Source organism: Harmonia axyridis, chromosome 5, assembly GCF_914767665.1.
Source record: "Harmonia axyridis chromosome 5, icHarAxyr1.1, whole genome shotgun sequence".
In the NCBI taxonomy this organism is placed as follows: domain Eukaryota; kingdom Metazoa; phylum Arthropoda; class Insecta; order Coleoptera; family Coccinellidae; genus Harmonia; species Harmonia axyridis.
The window spans coordinates 16,670,460-16,693,676 of record NC_059505.1 but is presented as its reverse complement, the minus strand read 5'-3'; the positions used below and the strand labels follow the sequence as shown (position 1 = coordinate 16,693,676).

Genomic DNA, 23,217 nt, shown 5'->3' with positions numbered 1-23,217 from the left:
CTATAACTTGGGAACCAGTGTTAACCAGAGTCTTGTCTTGTGATAAGCTTTTCTTTTTAAGATCATAAAGGTCTAAGAAAAATAAACATTTGGAATTAATGAAAATCGTGTTTCCTAGAACAAAGACGGAAAAAGGTATTCAAGAAAATTTGCAGCTATATACTTTTATGTCGGCATGTAAGTAAAGAGAAGTTGGTTTAATGCAGTTGCAATTGAGCAACTTATAGAGCTAACGGTAGTTAATTTTCCTAAGGAAATCAAGTATGATGCAGAAACGAGGAAAATACATTGTTCAGGGTTGGAACATGAGATGATAGGGGAGAGATTGAGGCACAAAAGACAGGTAGGACTGTAATAACAAGATCGCTTTTGCGCGATGAGGGTTCAAGAAGACGCCGCGGTTCTGGAAAAGCGTGCGGACAGTTGTTGCATGGCCGTCGGTTACCTCGGTCACGTGAGAACTGTGATGAGTTCCGCGTAGATTCGTTTTCCACATTTTTCATGAACTTTGAAACTGGCGGTAGTTCAGTGATTTATTTCGTTAATTATGGAATGGATTACTGCGATAGATAAAAGGTAGAAGAACATACTAGGCAATTTTTTTTGGAGTTTTTACAATTTTTAAAACTGAAAAATCATCTAATTTTTGAATACTTTTCTGGAGATGGTTATTACAGCTAAATCATTTCGAATGTCATTCATGATACGCATTAAGATTTCGAAATAAGTTTACAATGACAGGAAAATCTATGCATTGTGAATGGAACCAATCAAAAAATATCCTGAAATATTACTACCCTGGAAGACAAGGATTAGTATTTTTTAAATAAACACGAATTCAACATCTGTATCTGTTGATTGGTTGGTATGTCTATTGTGATCAACTTACATGAATACCATGACAGAATTAGAAACATTTTACAGTTTTGAAAGGAAATTATTGTTATCGATCTATTGTGACTTCTACTGGCTTGATCATTCTCCACGGACTGCTAAATTCAAATGAAAATTGGGAAAAACACATAACAAATCTAAAAATTCTATTGTATCAGAATAGTTCAGACCGTCTGTTATAGATCAACTCACATTTCTGTTTCGCATATTCTTCAAAAAGTAGAACGAGAAAAGATCAAAATTAAATTAAGTAAAATTTTTTTTTTATTCTCACTCGACTTATTGATAACACGTGAAATACCGAATTAATTCAACAATGGTTGCTGTAACAATTTAGTGTTATTTGAAGTGCATCAGAAATTTTTTATTTCTTCGTGATCCATACTGAGTAAATTCATACTTATCATAATTCAATTTTTCAATATAATGATGATATAGGTACTGAAACTCGAAAGTACCTTAAAATCCACTCAACTATGTGACACTTTTTGAGGGTGTTGAAATGTAACTTTACCTATACAGGGTGTTTCCTAAACATGCGGCAAAAATTCAGGGGGTTGTTCCTTGGACTATTCTAAGAATATTTTGTCCTTTGATGATTTTTGAAAAACCTATTTGTTTCGAAGATATAGGGGAAACAAAATTTCAGATAATAACATTTTATTATGAAAAATTACATGAAAATTCAACTCAACCTACAAAAACTGTTGAAAATGACCACCTCTAGCCAGCATACAAGCATCCAATCTTCTCCTCATTGACTGCCGAACCCTTTCAAAAACACCAGGATCATTTCTTATTAAGTTACACCCAGCAATGATCCGATTTCGCAAGTCTTCCACATTTTCTACTGGAGTGGTATAAACTAATGATTTTTAGTCAAAAAACTGGCCGTTTTTAGTAATTGGAATGTTGTTAAACAAATTTAAAAATAAATTGTACCTACTTAGTAAACACAGTGCGGTACGCATTTTTATTTAAACTATTATTAATTTTATAAATATGAAAAATGTTGTTCGCCCTGTATCTTCGAAACGAAGAGGTTTTTTAAAAATCATCCAAGGACAAAACATGCTTAAAATAGTCCAAGGAACAACCCCCTGAATTTTTGCCGCATGTTTAGGAAACACCCTGTATATCGGACAGAATGCTTTGAATTTCAGTCCACATTCTGATTCATTGAAGCAATAAACCCTTAAAGAGCAATTCATCTGAAATAGGAAGAAAGAGGCACTTTTTTCTGCATGAGATTGTTGAGCAGCCAAGTATCCTAACAATGTGAAAAACTTGTTTCCTTAAAAAAAACTAGTAACTATATGGATTTGTTACTATTTTGCGTTCAGAATCTTAATTATTAGTCGTGAAGGGAACGAATGTTCCATTCATTGGAATTAAACACCTTTGTCTTCAAATTAAACTCATTTGAGAAATAAATAATTAGTTTTTCCATCTCTTTTTAATTTTCCGAATGAAGATTCGATAGATTTATGACTAAATTACGAACTCCTTTTAATCAGGCCTTTGTGTTGGTCTTCTGGAAAATAAGGAATTTGTTGGATAAAAAAATATCTTCCCTTAATGCAGATAACATAAATATTTATAACAAGCGGTTTTTAGGTTTTGGCGAGTTTTTCTCGAGCTAAATTACGTAGATACTCCCTCTCTCTACGGATTGCGGTGTTTCGTCTAGAGATCGCTGGTGGACTCTTCAGTTGGGCTATCCAGCGATCTTTGCCCAAGTCACCCTCTCACACCATCGTGGAGAGGTAACTCTACAGCAAAGCGGCGACCCTCATGGCCTCATAAACCCACCGGGGCCCCACTAGAGTGTAGCGCGACACTCATAACGTCACCTCTCGCGCAGAGTCACTACAAGCTTATAAATAAGGTTTATTTCTCTAAGGTTTATTCACATTTAATTGAATAAATTTAATCATTTGAGAAGACTCCATTCGTACAACCAAAAAATTAACTGTTTTTCATGATTATTTAGCGAGGTATCTTTAATATTGGAATAAAAGATCCTATTGGCGAGAATAACTTATACAGTGCCAAAAGTTGTGGTTAACGGTTTACCAGGCAGAATGAGTATGAAAGAAATGTACGTGAGGATAGGTTCATAGATAAATGTAGGAATAAATTTATGGTAGTTACTATAGATCATTAGCGTAACTAGAGTTGACTTATGTGAGGTGGGTTACCCCTACTTTGACAAAACAAAATCTTTCAATTGTTTATATTTTTTTTTCAAATTGTTACTCAAAACTTATTTTATTTCTTCAAATCAATAGGGGAGGTTTATGTCCTCAATAACGCACCTCTCGTTATGCCTATGGTTTAGAACGGTGAGGATAGGACGGTTATGTTATGACAATAGTTTTGTTTTTTATTCTCGTCTCGTAGTTCTTCAATGATCCTATTGATAGTTATATTTATGTTAGTAGGAATTTACCACAATCTTTGAAAACCCACTCTAAGCAATTACACACTGAGAGAAATCCATATTTTTTTATTAATAAAGCACTTATTTGTAGGTTATTTATTCACAACTATTTCAGCAGATTTATATTTAATATATTCATTAATAGTTAAATTCTGCATTGAAAAAAGTTTATTAATAGAGAATAAAATATTTGTTTACAAGGTATTTGATAATATTTAATATATTTCGTTGATAAATAATTTATATGAACTTACGTTATCTCCACGAATAACATAAATTCATTATCAACAAATTTTCAACTAGTAGTTAACGAACATTTGCTATTTATAAATAAACTCTCACAAGAATTCAATAATTTATTCACTCAGAATATAGGATTTATTAATAATTAACAAACTAACATAATTCTAGCGATCCAATCTGTGGAAAAGTTCAAGAACACATCCCTGAAAGAGAAGCGCATCTCCTTGAAGGATCTGTCCTTGAACTTCGATTTGAATTTCCTTTTCAAACATAAAATCTGTGTTACTATGGGCTTATTGAACGCCGCTTAGCACATCTGTACTGAATTTTGAGTTAAGATCGTTTGTACCTGCTCAGTTATTAGTGATGTTGGCATAACAGTGGTTAGAGTGAACAGATGCAATCAAGAGGACTAGGGTTCAAACCCGGATACCCTCAATATGAACTCTCAAAAATTACCTAGTTTGGCAAACGGTTCTTCTCAGACCCTAACAATCGGATAATAGAAAGAACCAAAAGAAATACGTTAACCATTACTGAATTGAAATATTATTATTTTTTAGCATGTATACATATTACATATAAATAAGGTTTATTAATAACACTTCTCTCAGGGCAAAATATATATTTTCAAGATTTTGTTGATTTTAATGATCGTCTTTGAAATAAGGGATCAAAGAGTTTGTTTTCCAGTAAAAAATATCACCCTCACCTCTGTGCGGAAATCGATTGATCGATTCTTTCAATATTTGGAATAAACCTTCGTCATAAAAAAAATATAGTTGTTTGTTTCAATTGTATGTTGATTATTAGAATGATAAGTTTCAAAATATTTGGAATATTTACATTCTGATAAAAGAATACATACAATCTTCTCATTCAGAATATTTCAAACAAAAACATTCTCGCGTAATCCTCCGAATTCTTGAAAAAAACCGTGTCACAATATGAAGACAATATATTCCGATTTTTAATATTATGGTCCATAAAAAAATACACAACCCCTAAAGGTCGCGTTGCGTAGCTTATAAAATTGTTAAGAACACATAAACCCTTCATAATTGTCATCGATTTGTCAACGAGATAGCAATATTTCGGTCTCTTATACCCGCCACTCACGAAGCGTTTCTTCCAGCGTTTGGTAGCTAGCGTCGAAGAGATTCCGGTCAGACAGCACGGGACACGGCCGTACGACTGTAAATGAGTATGAACTTGACTGCCGACTGGAATCTCTTCGACGCTAGCTACCAAACGCTGGAAGAAACGCTTCGTGAGTTGCGGGCATTATAGTCTCGGCCCATTGTTATTGCAGGTAATTCGATGATCCACAGATCATATCACGCAAAATTAAAGAAATTCAAATAAAACAAACAAACCTTCATATGTTTAAATATTAGTTTTACTGTAATTATTTTTGACCAGTTAACAAACTAATTTACCTTAGAAATTTTATCCGATGGCTAATTTCACCTCGATGTCTTTCAAGAGGGGTCTATAATGTTTCAACGATCAGTTAAAAAAAAAATTAATATGCTTCATTTCACGCTAGATACCATTGATTTATTTGAGGTTTTCACTATTATCAATGTTGAAGAGGTCGTCATTGCCAAAAGTCCTCATTTATTAATTTTTTTGGAATGAAAAAAAATAGTATGGTTTTTTTTACTGAAGAATAAATATATACATGGTATAACTTTAATATTTATTTTTTTTTAATAAACTCGTAAAAACATATTTTCACTTCATGCATGTTGTAGAAAAGGACGGTAAATCAGAAGAGCGTTTGAGATTGTGCTTCATAATAAAAAGTGGTGGGATCTCAAAAACGCCGAGGAAAGTGGAGTAGTTTGGCAGATCGACGACTCTCCTAAATATTCTTATTGTAGAATACGGCGATGAATTGTTGACCAACAATATATACATCAAATGATGAAAGATTAAAAAATATATATATATATATATATATTCACGCATTTGGAGATTTCTGATCTTGAGAATGTAATATTAGGTTCAATAAAACTATTGTGGCAAGCTAGTTTTTGCTGTCAGTCAATGAATTTATTCGCCGTAAAATAAGGCTTTCATATTTTGTTATATGATATTTCACTTTTGAAACTTATGTCTATCGGAAGTTTCAAAGAATAAAAAATATATAGGATATCCTGGGAGTATGATAATTAACTTCTGCCTTTCTTCAGAAAACAACAAGTGAGTTTTCATATTCATGGAAATAATACATACACGTAAATATTTCGCGAAATAAATACCCATGTGATTAGAATTATTCCTCAAAAATCATCTAGATAGTCAGGTGCATCAATAAACTCATTTAATAATGAAACAACAACAGAATAAATAAATCCAAAATGCTGAAATAAGTCATAAAAATGAAAAGGAAAGCGAATAAATTTCTTATATTGGAAATGAGTGAAAGTTTTTTTGTCGCATTTTCAGATTGGATATAGCCTTCCGAATCATATCGCCATTATCTCCCAATATATCGCAACAAACTATTATTTTATTCATCCATTAATATGTTGACTGGTGGATGAACCGCATCCCTCAATTTTTCTCATGAGAAAATGATCAAGTAGGTATGTAAGGATTTAAAGATCGAGAAGACCATGAAACGAGTCCACCTTGACCTATCCATCACTTTGGGAAAGTATTGTGAAGTTAATTTCTCACTTTTAAACCAGAATGAGGTCCATCCTTATCATATTGAAAATATATTCCTGTAAAAATGCCTTGTAGCAATGGTTGGGCAAATATTTTGTAAGAAGCCAAGTTAAACACAAAATTTTTGACGGACTGAGCCTCGTCTATCTCTTACACATAACAAATTCACGAAAATAATATCAGCATATTCTCTATTTGCCGTATTGGTCATTTTGATAGTAGATAAGTAATAACTATCTCAAATTTCAGTTTTCAGTATAAAAAATGACCATACAATCTATTTCGAGGAATTCATTTTTTGTCTTCGAACTGATGAATTATTGCATATATTAGCAAATTCTCATCATCTATTAGACGTTTAATGTGTTTTCAAGAAGATATTTACTCTTTATATTCATTCACTCCTCTCACGAAACACCTCAATCGTGAATGAATAAAATTCTTCGAACTTTGTCCAATTTCAAAAATTTATAAGAAAAAATGTTAGGTGTGATTACTTTAAGTGATACCGCGCATTGAAGATGATTTTATGATCTTTTTGTAAATCTAAACAATGATTTTAAATTAAATATTCGAAGTGATATTTCTAACCTGACCATTTTAAATGAGGATAAACGAGTCCGCTCCTTGAAAATTGAAATAATTATTATCTATCAAAATCGACTTCGGTATGTGTCAATAATATAAGTTTCAAAAAATTCCGCTGAGAAGTTTGGTTCTGATGATGGTTTCATTATTTTCATGTATATTAAAACACACCCTCTAGCTTTTTTGTACCTTTTTTATTGCCAATCCTTACTCACATAGTCCTACTCTACCTTTGATAAGAGTATGTAGAGTTAATCCCGGGACACCTTGCATATTTGTTTTAAAATTACAAGAATCAAAAGTAACGATACAATTTTATTTGATCGGACACGATTAACGAATAAAATGTGATAATATGAAGTAATCGTCATCAAAATACCGGTAACCATAATTATGCCACTCACAAAAGTTTATGAGTTGAAATGTCAATGGAAATTATTTAAATGCTATATCGGAGACACTGTTAATGAACTACAGTTTACGCGAAGTAAGACCAGTTGTACGAATTTGAATCAATGGAACCAGTTTATGATTGAAGAATATCATGCAAGTTCGATCGAAGATCGACACGCCCATACGAATCAGCTGTCTGTAGATTGACTATAAATGTGCGAATAATTTTTAGTGAGGTATCACTTCAAGTTCAGCAACCAAAGCAACAGTCAACAATGGCAGCTAAAGTAAGTATAGATCTTATTTATGTTTCAATGAATTGAGAGTTAAAAAACCCTAATATGTGTGATCATTATATCGTTGATTTTAATATAATATTCTTTTATTTACAGTTCGTAGTTCTCTTCGCCGCTTTGGCTTACGCTAATGCTGGATATTTGGGACTCCCAGCGGCAGTTTCAACTTACTCTGCTCCAGCTCTATCTTACGCCGCCCCAGCAGTGGCTGCAGTTCATGCTGCTCCAGTAGCTTCTTCATACTCATACACAAATAAAATCCAATCAGCACCTGTTGCATATGCTGCCCCTGCTATCTCATACGCCGCCCCAGCTGTAGCTGCCGTTCATGCCGCTCCAGTAGCCATCGCTAAGACCCTTCCAGCAGCCACTTCTTACTCTTACACCAACAGAATTTCCCAATCTGCATATGCTGCCCCAGTTGCCACCTACGCTGCTGCTGCTCCAGTAATCAAATCTTATGCTACCTCCTATGCCGCTGCTCCAGCAATCTCATACTCTGCCCCAGTAGCCAGCTATTCAGCTATCCATGCTGCCCCAGTTGCCACATATGCCGCCGCCGCTCCAGTAGTCAGAGCTCAAGGTGTGTCAGTCCACCCATCTCCAGCCCTTTCTTATGCTGCTCCAGTAGCTGCTGTACATGCTGCCCCAGCACTCACCTCCTACGCTGCTCCAGCTATCACATCCTACGCTGCCCCAGCTATCACATCCTACGCTGCTCCAGCTATCACCTCCTACGCTGCCCCATCTTTCACCTCCTACGCTTCCCCAGCTATCACTTCCTACGCTGCTCCAGCTTTGGCTTACTCCCAGAAACTCCATCTTTAAATTCTCGACTGAAGACAAATATGTGGTTCATCCAGTTGATGACCGTGATACCTTATTATTTTCTTTATGTAAATAAATTAAAATAAATTAAGAAACAATATTTCGTCTTTCATTATTCTAAAATGTCCTCATACCGACAAAATGAATTCATAAAAACAAATATCTAAGTGAATCTGCTACTATCAAACACTATGTTAATATTGTAAGAATTGTATTTAATTTAAGGTTCCTGCTGAGGTGTTCTCGGATATAATTATTAGGTTTCAGTAATTATTTTAGTTTTACATTACTCTATAGAAGTGTTTTGATTTTGCTTAGGAACACAAAAATAAATTCAGATAATAAAAGAATGCTTATACTTTTTTATTATATCCCGAAACATAGGTTGGTAAGAGATTATCAAGAATCATGAAACATCCCCTGTACATCAATTATGTACGATAATAAACTTTATTTGAACTCAAACTAGCATATTGGAAATACTGCCACACTCCGTATTCATCATATTTTATATGGAATCAGATATCGAAAGAACTTTAAAAGATTAAAAATATGAACCTGTTAATTTCTGAATTGAGCTATTATGCACAACGATTTAATGAATGACTATCACAGTGATAGGCTCAAAAGGATATGCTGCTCATCACACCCAAATACAAATTTAGCGATAGCAGGGATTATTTCTCCACATGAATATAATTGGTTTAGCATAATCGATTGAAATTCAACCGAATAACAATAATCTAATATAATATGAACTACAAAATTCAATATGTATCAATAGAAACTATATAAATATAAAACTGGACTACAGGATCCCTTGATTGTAATATTTTGACACTAGATGAATAAAGTCTACCTCGAAAAATTACTGAATTGATGACGTACTTCTTTTTTTATGATTATGAAAGCTACCCCCACCCATATTGACTGTGATATTATATCGATGCCTTTCATGGGATATAGCCCAAGTTATTGCCCATCTGGCGCTAATATCTTTGACATATCAAAATAACAAATAACAATGGTTCATTTGAAATGACTCATCATAGGCCACCCGTACTATTAAATTTCATTACGATATGTTGTGGACCTTCAGGTAAATTTTGAAACGTTAAGAGGTACGTGTCCAGTGTGCTTTATTTTTGTGTATTCTTAGTACAGGCTTCTTGTTTCTAACAGTTACTCCTATGGTAAGAGTCATTGGGGAATGGTCTGAGGATAAATCGTTATTCATATTGTTTCCAAACAAGTTCGATCAATTCCATATTTAACATCTAACAGAACATATATCAGGTACGTGATTTTGCTGGGAGCTCGAGTGATAATGGATATTATTATTGATGAGGAGAATAACCCTACGTGAGCTGTACCGCTGGAATGATTTAAATTGAAGATACTGTACTTGAGAACTTTGAAATGAGTTTAATCGTGAGTAATATCATAAGGGCATCTAATTTTTCCGAAAAAAATCTAATAAACACGATGCTTAGTAATATTTTAACAAGAAGCATGAGTGCTGGTGGTAACAAAAATCCGAGTCAAAGACAAGCACAGAGCACAAATGCTTTTTGTTATTGTTACTTTGCATTATGTTTCTTCGATTTTCTTCACAGAAAAAATTATATGCCAGAATGGTATATGACAAGACTATTTCATGAAAACATAATGACTCGTTATCAAAGGTATTGAAATTGACAATGACAACAGCTGCCAAGTTTTGCCGCGAGTACACTCGTAAAAACTACCGACAGGCGCTGTCATACAGTTTTTCCATTTAGAAACCATTTGTAATTCGAAATTGAGCGTTTGTGATTGGTGGAAATCAAGAGGAAATATACTAACTGACAAAGAAACTGCAACAACTAGAAGGAGCTGTTTAAACATGGTAAAACATAGATAGTATAGCAAGAAGTAAATGATTAAATTGGCAGAAAAAATCGTGAAGGTTTTTTCATGTAAACAATTTTTGTTACTTAAATATTGTAGTCGTTTTTTAAAAAGTTTTTTGAATTTAACGACAAATCAGCTGTGCGAGGAGATCCATATTCGATGTTGAGTTGTTGTTAAAAAGCCTAGAGCACGTGTACTCGGAATTTATGGCAGCTAAGTGAATTTGAAAGAGGTCGAATTATTGGACTACGGGAGACAGGGTTGCCATTTCGAGAAATCGCTAACCGTACGAACAGAAATCCAACTACTGTTATGAGATGTTATCAAGCATGGTTGATATTGATATGATATTGGTTGATAATGCCCAAAATCGAAGAAGAGTTGGCACCGGACGTCGAAGGGGCACAAATGAAGTTCACAATCGACATCTAAGACTTATGGCCATTAGAAACCGATTTGCGACAACTCGATCTTTGGCTGATGAATGGATAGGAGGCCAAGGTCTTTAGTACTGCAGCATTATCGACCCCATCTCGCTTGCGTTACTTCATGTACACCGGCCACTAGACGTTATGGTAGGGTGCTATTGTAAATGCAATTAGGTCACCTTTGCTCTTCATTCGAGGTAACCTGACAGCGCTGCGTTACCTTCAAGAAATTGTGGAGTCATATGTCCTTCCTGACATTAACCGGCTCTACAATCCAATATTTCAGCAAGATAATGCCCGATCTAATGTTGCCAGAGTTGGTTTGAACTTTCTCGAAGCGACCCATGTGAACCTTTTGCCATGGCGGCCCAGATCCCCCGATCTTTCGCTCATAGAGCATATTTGAGACATCATGGGTAGAAGGCTTGGAAATTTACCCCAGCCCCAGGTAGCTTGGCATAGTATCCCTCAAGAAGAAATAGACCATCTTATTTCCATCAATGCCGAGACATGTTGGGGAGTGCATAGATTATCGCGGTAGACAATGACATTTCCAAAATATTTATTGAAAAAAAATGTAAACCATTCCTTTTTTTTTGTGCAAATTTCAATCATTTACTCCTTGCTATAATACTATCTATCTTTTATCAAGAAAAAATTTCAATTTTAAACAGCTCCTTCTGGGTGCTGCAGTTTCTTTGTCAATGATTATATGACGTACTGACTACACCTTTTCCAGTTTTATGTCCGAAAATCAGAAAGTGTAAAATGTTATTCAGAAAAGCAAATTGAATATCAGAAGATGGAAATTGTAATTCAGATTAGGAAGTTTTTATTCAGTTAATGCCTAGACCTTTCGACTCTATCGTGGAGGGGTGACCCTGCTGCAATGCGGCGGCCCTTATAAATCCTTCAGGGCCGCACTAGAATGTTGCGCGAAACCTCTTCCGTCACTTCTGGGGCAGATAGAGGCACTATAATATTTTCAGATCTCTACAACTTCGAGTTTTAAAAAAAAAAGTTTTCATTTCAAATTTAGTTAACATCATTTCTTTCTATGTTTTCCGGAAGTCACAGACCACTTCACTCAGTTAGGAATTGCGGTTTTTCCTTAGTTCAAGTTTTTCCTCGATAACTCTTTAAGTTTTCATTTTAGGTGTAGGGTTTGCATAAGTAACTTAAAAATATTTTTGTGCAGAAATATTGTGAGTTCTCGTCGCAACCAATTTTTTTATGAAAATCTCAGGAACCGTTGAGTGCATACCAAACTATGGCATATTGATGAAATTCTCATCAAATATGCTATAATCATGCGAGCATATGTTAAGTGTACCATTTAAAATAAGAAAGTTGAAGTCTGTTTCCGGTATGAGCGCAAGTTGTAGAAGTCTGAAAATATTTTTAGGGGGAAAGATCAAACCTCAGTACGCAAATTTTCAGCATAAACTTGATGATGATTAGTTCTCCATAAACGTCTGATAGACCGTCGCGGTGAATCACCCTGTAGCTCTGTCAGGTTCTTGTGATATTCAGATCAATCAATAATTTGCAATGTGATGTTTTCACCTACCGCACATGTTGTATGAGTGGTCTTGGGTTTTCCTAGCTCGTATTACGAATGATAAATAGATCAATAAAGATCACATACTTAGTTAAATACCAATCGATGTCAGATCGAGTTATATGTCGTAATGAAATTGAACAAACGATGCACTATTGAAATCATAAATGTGTATAAACCAATTAGTACCTACCACCGAAGATGAAGCCGTCAAACAAGTCTATGAAGATATCAGAGTAGACAGACAGAGAGAAAACTCGCATTTTTTTGTGATAGATTTTAATGACAAAACATAGGAAACAGAACAACTATACTTTTTCAACGAATTCTATAAAGAAACCTCCCCAAAGAAAATGGACCTGGAGGAGTCCAGACGGTAGTGTTAAAGATTGACTTTACTAATAATCGGTAATAATCGAGCAATCTGCAAAGATGTTTCAGTATTGAATGAATTTTACAATAGAAGCGATCACCGTAAAGAAAGAGCACATTTGAAAATTAACTCTTCAATACTCCGAAATAAATTGGTGAAAAACACCGATTTCCAACAAACAAAGAAATCATTGAAAATGAGTCATTGTTTCAAAAGGAGCTCATTGGAAGACTAAACAGAAATGAAATCCCATACATGATCATAGACCAATTAAACGAAAATATCATAACTAGCATTCAAACAATAGAGAAGAGATATTATGTGACTACGATCCGACTGATGAAGGAAAAAAGAACAATAGAACAAGAAACAGACGAGTACACAAATAATAAGTTTACTAAAGAACAGAAAGAATAGAGGAGTTACTAGTGTTGAAGAAATTGTTGAGGTTTTTGAGATTATCTACACCGAGCTATGTGCGACTATAAGACCACAGTTGGCATCCAGGATGCAGAGTAATATAATAAATATCGATTCCGAAGAGATACCAGAAACAACCACATAGAAAATAAGAGAGGCCTTAAAAAGACGAAAAACGGCAAAAGTCCAGGTGAAGATTTTATTGCGGCAGAGATGTTAAAACACGGAAGCAGAACACTAGAAAACGTTTTACAATCACAAATCCCGAAGACATGGTATAAATTAAAAGTGGCGATCCTCTTCAAAAAACGAGATATAACAAATAGAGCTAATTATTGCCTGATAAGTCTGTGTTATCTGTCTTATATAAACATTATAAGAAGGTAGTCCCACCAATCATCGCATTTTAATTAAGACATCGCGATAGAATACAAAATTCCAATCCATCTGGCCTTCATAAACTTCAACAAAGCTTGTGACTCTATTGAAACACAATGTATATTTGAAGCCATGGACAATGCTAGAATCGATATCCGATACACAGCTGTTCTGAGAGATATTTATGATAATGCAGAAATGCATGTTCGAATTCACGACAGTCTGAGAACGAATACTATCGAGATCCAACGGGAAGGGAGGCAAGGCGGCACTATCTCGCCGAAATTATTTACTGTGATCCTGGAGAGTATGTTCAAGAACTTACAATGGAACAGAAAAGGAATCAAGATTGACGGTTCGTTCCTTATTCATTTGCGTTTCGCTGCCGCTATTGTCCTTATTTCAGGTGACCCAGATGAATTGACTTAAATGTTGAAAGATCTAAACCAGACATCGATAGAAGCGGGAAGCATATCTGAAATAGAACATTCAGAAATCCAAGTAAACGACCCACTAAAACTTCGATGTAGCAATAGGATAAAATGAAACAAGAAAATGTAATTCACTACATTTATCAGGGACACAATATCACTCTATAAAAAGAAAACCAAAATTCAGAGGTTCCTATTAACCTGAAAATAAAAATTTAACTCCTGTATTTCACCTGTCAAGATGGACACAATGACCTAACTATTTAGAGAGCAAAAATGTTAAAAGTGGCAGTTATGGAGGAGATAGCTGGCCTCAAGTGGATATGGACAGGCCATATACCTAGACAGAACCCAGAGAAATGGACAGTACGGACACTACAATGGAGACCACGTGAAACAAGGAGGAGTTGAGGTAAACCACAACGCAGATGGGTAGATTATTACGAAAATAGGGCAACAATTAGCTAGTCAGGCAAGTTTTGAAGAGTATGAAAGAGTGAGCCTCTTCCAAGGAGTCGATGATTGAAAGCTGAAATAGACAAATTACGGAGAATTCCATTAAACTACACACATACAAAAGGACTACTATAGTAGGTCTTATCTTATCACACTGAATCTTGGAATGTAAATGGCGTTCTGCTGTTCATTGAATTATGTCCTGTTGTAGTGGTATGCTCTTCATTAGTGCAACGATTCTGTAGAAAACTCAATTTTCGATTGCCATCCATGAATATTTCTAGGCGGTATTGTTTATGTCTATCTAATTTAAACTAATGATGAGAGGATTTATAACGATTCAGTAAGAGCGACATCTTTAAATTGGTGGTTATATGAGGGAGATATGATGTTTTACTCTCCCAAAAATTCAAGAAATATACTGCAGCTAAAGGATTGATTATTTGAACGTGTTTTATAATTTGCTTTCTGTAGTGTACTATTCCATTTTGTATAATGATAAGTGGGTATTATGTCACTCAATATGTATATAACAATGCGTGGATGATTTGCTTTTGGATGGATTAATTCTGTTTGTATTCTTTCGACTACAAAACACTAAACTTTTTTCATATTCTAATTTATTTTTATCTTTTGTTTTTTATTTCTGTTTTTTCTTCTTTCAGTTTCTTTGATTCTTGGCCAGAAAATATTGCTGGTTTCATGTAATTCGTTACAGGATCAGGATGACACATCGATTTCAGTTTTTCTTTAATTTTTTTTCACTTCCACATTGTTATTCAACAGAACATTAATAGTATACATATTACAGTAGTTAATTCTTCCCTAAAAGGGATAATATCGGAATTTCAAGCAATTTTTTTTTCGTTCAAACAAACGATAGTGGTTTGCGAAATGTTGGATCACTTTTCATTTTATTACAACACTTGATCCCATTAAGATAATTCGAAAAAAAGGCTAGGAACGAGTCTGACATAATGTTCTCCATTGTGTGCGAACGAAACTATCTCATATCACAAACTGTTATTTACTGTTACGTTATATCATTTCTGGTTTTTTTTGTGTGTTTGTTTTAGGGTAATGGCAATTTCGTCCAAATGCTTGATATTTCGAATTTTGATCCGAAAGTGGTATAAATAATTAGGCTGACTTACTTGTAAAGAATCTGCAAGAGGTACAATCTCTTGAAAAAAATGTGTTTATAATTAAAATTTTTTTGATCCGAAAATATGGGCTGAATCAATTCAATCGTACAATACAGGGTACTCCTACTCTTCCTATTGAAGATACAAAAAAAAATGTCAGATTCATCATTTCAAAACAAAAAAATCCTACACACAAGGGCCTGCTAACTCTTCGATTTGAAGGTACAAGGTGTCAAAGTTTGATTTATTTTCAAGTATTTTTCTCACATGACACCTTTCCTTCAGAAGATATTCAACTGAAATTTGATATAGAAAAATAATAATGAAAATAAATAAATAGATATTCCATTATGAAGATTCCTTTCATGTGATATGCTAATTCTGAATGCAAATCTACAGGGTGTAATTCTTTCTGTGCCCAATGTGCCCGCTTCCTTTCTTCAAAACTATTTTTTGGTGGACCACTGGCAGGAACTTTAGTCTAGTATTACACTTTTTGGTTTCTTATGTAGTTTTGTTGTATATGCTACTGATATCGAGAATAATATTTTGAACAATTCTCTAGTAATCCCCAGGAAAATTCAAATTAATATAAAGATCATATTAGTGAGCTATGATGAATAAATTATTTATAAGTTTTGATACTTTCTTACCCCATCTGTAGCGAAGATTATAAAGTTTCATTAAATTGATATATTAATATTATACAAAAAAGTGGAACTACAAGGAACGAAAATAAAGTGTTAGCTGGCACCATTTTATAGGACTTATTTTTTCCTAAAATTATCCGAGGAATTTTTTATTTTCCTTCGTACCTCGAATTTGCGATTACCATGTAAGAGTAAGAGGTTATATAGTTATCGCAGTTTAATATAATATCCTTTTCGTAAAATAGCAAGTAACACCAGACAGCACTGCGATCGCTGGCAACGCTGGAAACCAGGTATAGAAGTATATCTAGAAATTTGTGAAAAGTGAAAATAGATTATCTTGTCTTAATTGTAGAGTTAGAGTTGTGGCAAGCTTGCCAAATTTTGCAAAGTTTTGGTAGTTCATAATTCCTATTATTCGTATATTTCAAGTGGTAACAATTGGTAAATGAATAATATAAGATGTAAAAGTTTAAATTGGTATTTAAATAGTAGTGTTTGATTTTGAATAATTAATACCATACCAGGCCAATTAAAACAGGAATGTAAAATAATATAATTTCTTCACTATATAGGTCTATATTTATAAAGATTAGAGACAAGGCCAATGTAATGACAAAGAGGGTTAGCGAGTAGGCAGCGGACAACGTCAAAAGACATTGTGATAGATATATCATAATGTTTTTCGAAGTTGTCCACTGCTTCCTCGCCACCCCTCCATGTCATTACTCCTAGTGAACACAAGCATAATAGTTATTAAAGTTACACTGATGTAGATAAAATCTGAAGGAAAATGATGTATTATTCACTAATCGTGTAGGAAACTGTTGTGCATTGAACTGTTTTTCCATGGTCCATAATAAATCTGAATTTTGTACGAAAACGCTACGAACTCCAGCGCAAAATGTATTTCTTATGGGTTTGAATAGGTAAATAGCTCTCACACAGTACGTTCACGTGACCTCAAAACTTAAGAAGATGCTATACCGTAAATCCTGCCAACTTTTCCTGCGACTACAACTTTGCCCACTTGCAAGGTCATATTCACTTTCATTTTTAAAGCACGGCAACACTGTTAGAACGTTGTATGGTACGTCTAGGCGTTCCTAGGAATTGGCGGCAATGTTCAGTGGAAAGATTAGGGAGAGAAAGATAGGAAACGAAGCGACCAAGACGACGCCAGCGACGTCTGGTGTTTCAGTTGTAAACAAAATTGGTTGTTTTTGACGTTTTTGTCAAAAAAGGTTAGAATCACATTTCTGAAGTCTAAACATCTTTTGGGTTAAAAATCTTTGTTTGTAAACGTGCTGTGTATCTCTAGTCTTTGGGTGCTGTCTTGTGGCATATTACAAAGACGTTATAGTATTGTTGTGGTTATTAAGCTCACGTATTATCGAACTGTTCATCAAAGATTAATATTAATTTGCTGTTCTTGTCAAGATGAGTCGTGGTTCATATTGTTTGGTATTAAACTGTCCGAACAATAAAAATAAAAACCCAAAGCTCGCGTTTTTTACATTACCGAAGGACATGAAAATGTAAGTTTAAGTAGTCAATTCAATATTACAAAATCATCTAATTTCTATTATTATTCAGTGCCAAAAGATGGATCGAATTCTCTGGACGCAAAGATCTTGACCTGGGTGCTTCGAAAGACTATAGAATGTGTAGTGAGCATTTTACAGAAAACCAGTTCAAATTCACGGACATTGCTTTGGCGTGGAAGTATTCCTCATGTGAATGGACCTAAATCAGATGTTCTTCCTGAATCAGAGTCTGAGATGATCATCCATGAAGAAACTGTTCAAACGGATCAAAACGTACCTCTATCTAATATTGGTGAGTTTTTCCTGTTATTAATTGAATCACAAATGTATAGATTAAATATTACACAAAGGAATTGAAAACTGAGTGACATTGAATTTTTTTTTTGTAGAAAGATTCTGCTTTTGCTGTCAACTCAAATGAAAATTTTTCAAAAGAGGACACATGAATGCAAATCATATTTGTAAGTCTATTTACTTGAAGTTGTTGATTGAAATTATCAATTCAAATTAGTGATAAATGCAATAAGATGAAATTATTTTTCGTTTTTCTAGATGTTACACTGGAATCAGAAGGTTTTATAGAAGCAACTAGTAGTTCGGCTAACCCCAAACGTAGTGGTAGTAAGCAGAGCCCCTTAACCAACCAGAGAATTAAAAGAATGAAGGCTAAAATCAATACAAAAAATTAAAAACTCCGAAATCTCTGCAATGAATAATGATTCACATTTAAGATATTTAATTACTTATTTTTATGTATATATTCTTCTGTACATTTTATTATGTTTATTTAATTGAATTAAAAATTCCACTAATTTGACAATGCATTTTTATTTAAATAATCTCTTAATATGTTAATATTATAATATGGTATAAAAAATAGAAGCTACTAGTGAATGTGGAATACTGTGAAGATTTGAAATTCGCGCCAGATATAGATTTCCTTTTCGTTAGATGATTTCAGCGCCATCTGTTGTTTCAGTTGTAAACGGCGAACCTAAAAGTGGGTCGCTATTTAGCACTAGAGTTAGTACAGCGTTTCCTATCTTTCTCTCCCTAATCTTTGGTTCAGTGCTCCTGCAACCACTGCTCGAACGTGTCAGGCTCGAACATCAGGTAGGGAAAATTATCATCTTTTTCGTCAATTCCGAAGCCCAAAAGCTAAGGTTCAGACAATTATTATTTGTAGAAAGATTCAGATGAAATTTTGACTTGATATGCTTTGATGCTTTGTGACCAACAGGGATATTTCGATTTACAGCTCAATCTAATAGTTTTTATAGCGTGCTGAATTATCAGAATGGGCAAAGTTGCCACCTGAAGCATTGTATTTTCATTCTTTATTATTTTTTTTTTGATTGATAGTGAATGGTTTCATGAGAACATGAAATGAGTGATGAAACTATAAATTCATTTTTCAACGTCTTTCTTTGCAGTATGCCACGACCTAGCAGAAGGGTTCTTGGCGCTCGCCACTACAAAAACTACTCTGAAGAAAATCTCTCACAAGCTATTTCTGCTGTCAAGAATCGGCATATGAGTTCGAGGGAAGCTGAAATTAGATTCAAAGTTCCCAGAAAAACAATTCTGAATAAAATTAAAAAAAAGCACACTGAGAATGTGGGTCGCCCCACAGCACTTACAGCGACTGAGGAACGCCACTTCGTAGATGTTATCATCGCATGTGCTGAGTACGGTTCCCCTTTAACATCATTGGATGTCAGAATGCTGATCAAAAATTATTTAAACTCCAGAGGAGTTCGAAACCCGATCTTCTCAGATAATATGCCTGGCAAAGTTTGGGTTTATCAACAGACATCGGCATCTCTTAACAAAAAGACACTGCCAAAATTTAAAACGCTCTAGAGCAGAAAAAACTGATGAAGAAATGGAAGAATATTTTAAACGGCTAGAGAAAAGTCTCAATGGGGTCAAGCCTGAAAACATTATCAATTACGACGAGACGAACCCAAGCGACAATCCCGGAACTCAGAGGTGCATTTTTAGGAGAGGGACCAAATACCCAGAACGATTTATGAATTCGACAAAAATTGCTGTTTCACTAATGTTTGCCGCAACTGCATCTGGTGAAATGTTGCCTTTGTATGTTGTGTATAAATCAGAACGTCTATATGATCGAACAGTCTACAATAGGAGCAAGTCAGGGTGGTTCGATTCATCAACGTTCCAAGACTGGTTCAACGAAATAATTGTTCCTTGGGCAAAAAAAGATAAAGAAGTAAAAGTGCTCATCGGTGATAACTTATCATCACACATCAACATTTATATAATTCAATTATGCCAAAGGCTCAACATAAGATTCGTTTTACTCCCGCCTAATTCGACGCAATTGACTCAACCTCTTGACGTCAGTCTTTTCAGACTTTTTAAACAGGCATGGAGATCAATACTTACAGATATCAAATTGAAACAGCCATCTGTTAACTGCGTAGAAAAAAGTGTTTTTCCTCAACTTCTAGCTAGATTATTAAACTAAAATGAGTTGAAGAAGCAATGTTTATTTTGTTAGAATTTTTTGGAAATAAATTTTAATAATTAATTTATATGGATTTTTTTCACATTCATAGCACCCAAGCATCCTTCTGATCAATGAATGGTGGGCAAAGTTATTAAATTGGGTGTTCAAAATTGATTATCTACGTTTTTCGAATGTGTGGGTAATGTTGAAAGATCTGCTGACAACTTTGCCCACCATATATTTATTTTTTTTTTACATTGAGGCTATACCTGGAAGAAGCCAGCTACTTGAAGCTATTTCGAGAATAGAGGGACATCATTAGACGAAAAAATAATCATGAAAAAATAGATAATAAGGAAAATAAAGACAAAAAACGATTTGCACCTAGGCAAAGTTGGCAGGTTTTACGGTACGTCTCAGAAATAATCCCAAGAACAACAGGAAAATGGCTTCAAATTACAATTCAAATTCATCCTACTAGTCCTTTTCACAAAATCGTACAAGCTAGAACCAACAAAGTATCGCGAACGCTAGATACGTGATAATATTGTAAAAATCTAACACTAACGAACGAAGGACACGTAAAAATTACAATTCACTATCAAGGGATTCTAAAGAAATAAATCATCATCAATCGAGAAGAAACTCACCTCCTGAATTTAACTCCGGACACGAGATTCGAATCCATTTCACTGGAGAAGAAACTCACCCCCTCAATTTAAGGCCGCGACAAGAGCACCAAATTACCATAATCAATAAGTCCTAATGGAGATAGAATAGCTCATTTCAAATTTATAAAAGTATGCACATATTTGCATCTAAATTTGACCGGACGAAAAAAGCTCATTTATACTAGATACTAGTGCCAGCATGAGTATAACTAAGAAATATTCTCTCGCTGGAATACGCCAGTAAATGATTCTGATTGAATCGGACTACATGGACTAAACACAAATGAATTTAACCGCCTGACCTCACTAGAAACTTGTATTTTAGGCTTTCCTATGCTGAACGAGGAAACTTTCAAATTCAATATTGTTCCCGATAATGGTGCATTCGAGTGGGCAAGGCTAATAGCAGATGATTTCATTATATCTATGCATGCACAACTCAACTACACAAACGATACATTGATTTTCACAATGGTTACACGATTTCTATGTACCTAAGCTATAGTAATACCTCATAACTGTTTCAAGTATCACCCTAAGAATCATGCCATCAATGCCTATACTCCCTAGATGCGAACAAATATTCTCTTTAATCTTAAAGAATCCGCAAAAGCCTCAAGAGTGTATTTTATCTGAAAGTTGCATGAAGACAGGTATCTTCTTTACCCATACAGTACACGACATCCTTTGAACGTCCATTTTACGACCATTTCAAGTCCAAACATTAATGAATATTGAATGGATCTCCATTGTACGTACAATTGTTGACGTCCATTGGTTGTTCGAACGTACGTCCAGTGAACATCAATTCAGGTACAATATTAATGTTATAATTAATGTTATAGTTATATGCTTCCCATATTCGAATATTTGATAGCGTAATTAACATTTATGACTGGGGTTTCTACGCAAGCACAAAGCCTTGGGTCCTCATCCTCCCAGTTAGTTTTGCACAACTATCAGTGAACATTCATACAGAATGAGTACAATATACACCCATTGGACTTGAATTGTGCTTTCAAAATGGTGTTCTGGATGTCCAGTGATCGTCCATTGGATGTTTAATGTACCTATTCTGGACATCCAATCCAGTAAACATGAGATATTTGAAAGTATGCTTTCGAAAACATTTAAAAATAACTTTTCGTTAACATTTAAAACGTTTCAAAATGACTTTTAAATGGAAATATTCAGAACATTAGATTCTTACATTTCAGCGACACCTTCGAATCATTTCAAAATTATTTCAATATTTAATATTTGAAACGTTCATTATATCGTTACATTTGAGAAATATCTTAGAATTATTTATTTTGAAACATTTCAGAGTTGTTTTTATCGCAAACATTTGAAACATTAGAACAATATGACCTCATGTGGTATTATTCGAAATATCATATTATGAGATTTCAAAAACATCTAGTCCAGCAAAGTCGCTCATAACACGCTGAAATTGTCAGTTCACGTTAGAAACACTGAAGCCAAGCAGAGTCGAGCGTGGTTTGGAGTTGGATCGGTGACCGTATAAATATCTCATTAAACTACTAAAATCATCTGAAATTTCAGTTTCACATGGAAAATCAAACTAGTGTCTATCTATAAGAATCTGTAAACTTTAGATGACTAAAATAATATACTAATGAATTAAAATAAAACACTACTGTTTCATAATCTAAAACAGGCATGGCTAATGACTATACTACTCAATGCCGCTAATAAAAAAATTTTTTTTCGGCAACCGTCCGGGAAGTGCTCACTTCCGGGACGCTTTTTCTCTGAGAAAGTAGCATTTCCCGGCCTAGTCCGGGAAGTACGTACTTTCATAGAATCCATAGCAACCGAGATAACGGCTGACAGTTCATATGAAATTAGTTGTCAAAAATTTACATGTTTGATGATCGCAATCACAATAAAATATGGAAAGCAGCTGCGATAGTGTTGAAAATGAACATGGTTGCCGAAAAAATATTGTACGCAACACGCCCGAAAATGGTTTTTTTGGACTTACAGACTTCCAGGACTAGCTTACGCTCGTCCTGTAATTTTGTCTATTCGTAAAAAAAAACCCTATTTTCCGGACTTGTTACGTAAATTTTTTTTACGTAACAAGTCCGGAAAATATGGTTTTTTTGGACGAATAGACAAAATTCTAGGACGAGCGTAAGCGAGTCCTGGAAGTCTGTGAGTCCAAAAAAACCATTTTCGGACGTGTTGCGTACAATATTTTTTCGCTGCTGCTTTCCATATTTTATTGCGATTGCGATAAAAAAACATGCAAATTTTTGACAACTAATTTCATATGAACTGTCAGCCGTTATCTCGGTTGCTATGGATTCTATGATTCTTTTCCGGCCTAGTCCGGGAAGTACGTACTTTCCGGACTAGGCCGGGAAATGCTACTTTCTCAGAGAAGAAGCGTCCGGG

The 23,217-nt window shown here is 34.5% G+C and overlaps 2 protein-coding genes and 1 long non-coding RNA gene across 10 annotated transcripts in view; all 3 read left to right on the top strand.

Annotated features, from left to right (window-relative positions):
* The first annotated feature begins 442 nt into the window (after positions 1-442).
* LOC123679837 (rap guanine nucleotide exchange factor 4) overlaps positions 443-23,217 on the top strand; it is a 697,170-nt gene continuing 674,395 nt past the window's right edge. For all 8 annotated transcript variants that reach the window (XR_006747440.1, XR_006747443.1, XR_006747444.1 and 5 more), the window contains exon 1: positions 443-576. Coding sequence is in view for 1 of the 8 variants with exons in the window: in XM_045617360.1 (XP_045473316.1) it covers positions 548-576 (29 nt within the window). In the remaining 7 variants the exon portion in view is untranslated. The remainder of the gene's footprint in view (positions 577-23,217) is intronic.
* LOC123679847 (cuticle protein 16.5-like) lies at positions 7,411-8,464 on the top strand. The gene is made up of 2 exons (XM_045617378.1): positions 7,411-7,527; positions 7,633-8,464. Exons 1-2 carry the CDS (start codon positions 7,516-7,518, stop codon positions 8,362-8,364), a joined length of 744 nt encoding a protein of 247 aa, XP_045473334.1. The 5' UTR covers positions 7,411-7,515; the 3' UTR covers positions 8,365-8,464.
* Positions 17,253-18,685, top strand: LOC123679855. Its single transcript, XR_006747448.1, has 4 exons — positions 17,253-17,637; positions 17,696-17,938; positions 18,036-18,107; positions 18,199-18,685. It is a non-coding gene; the product is annotated as an uncharacterized LOC123679855 (long non-coding RNA).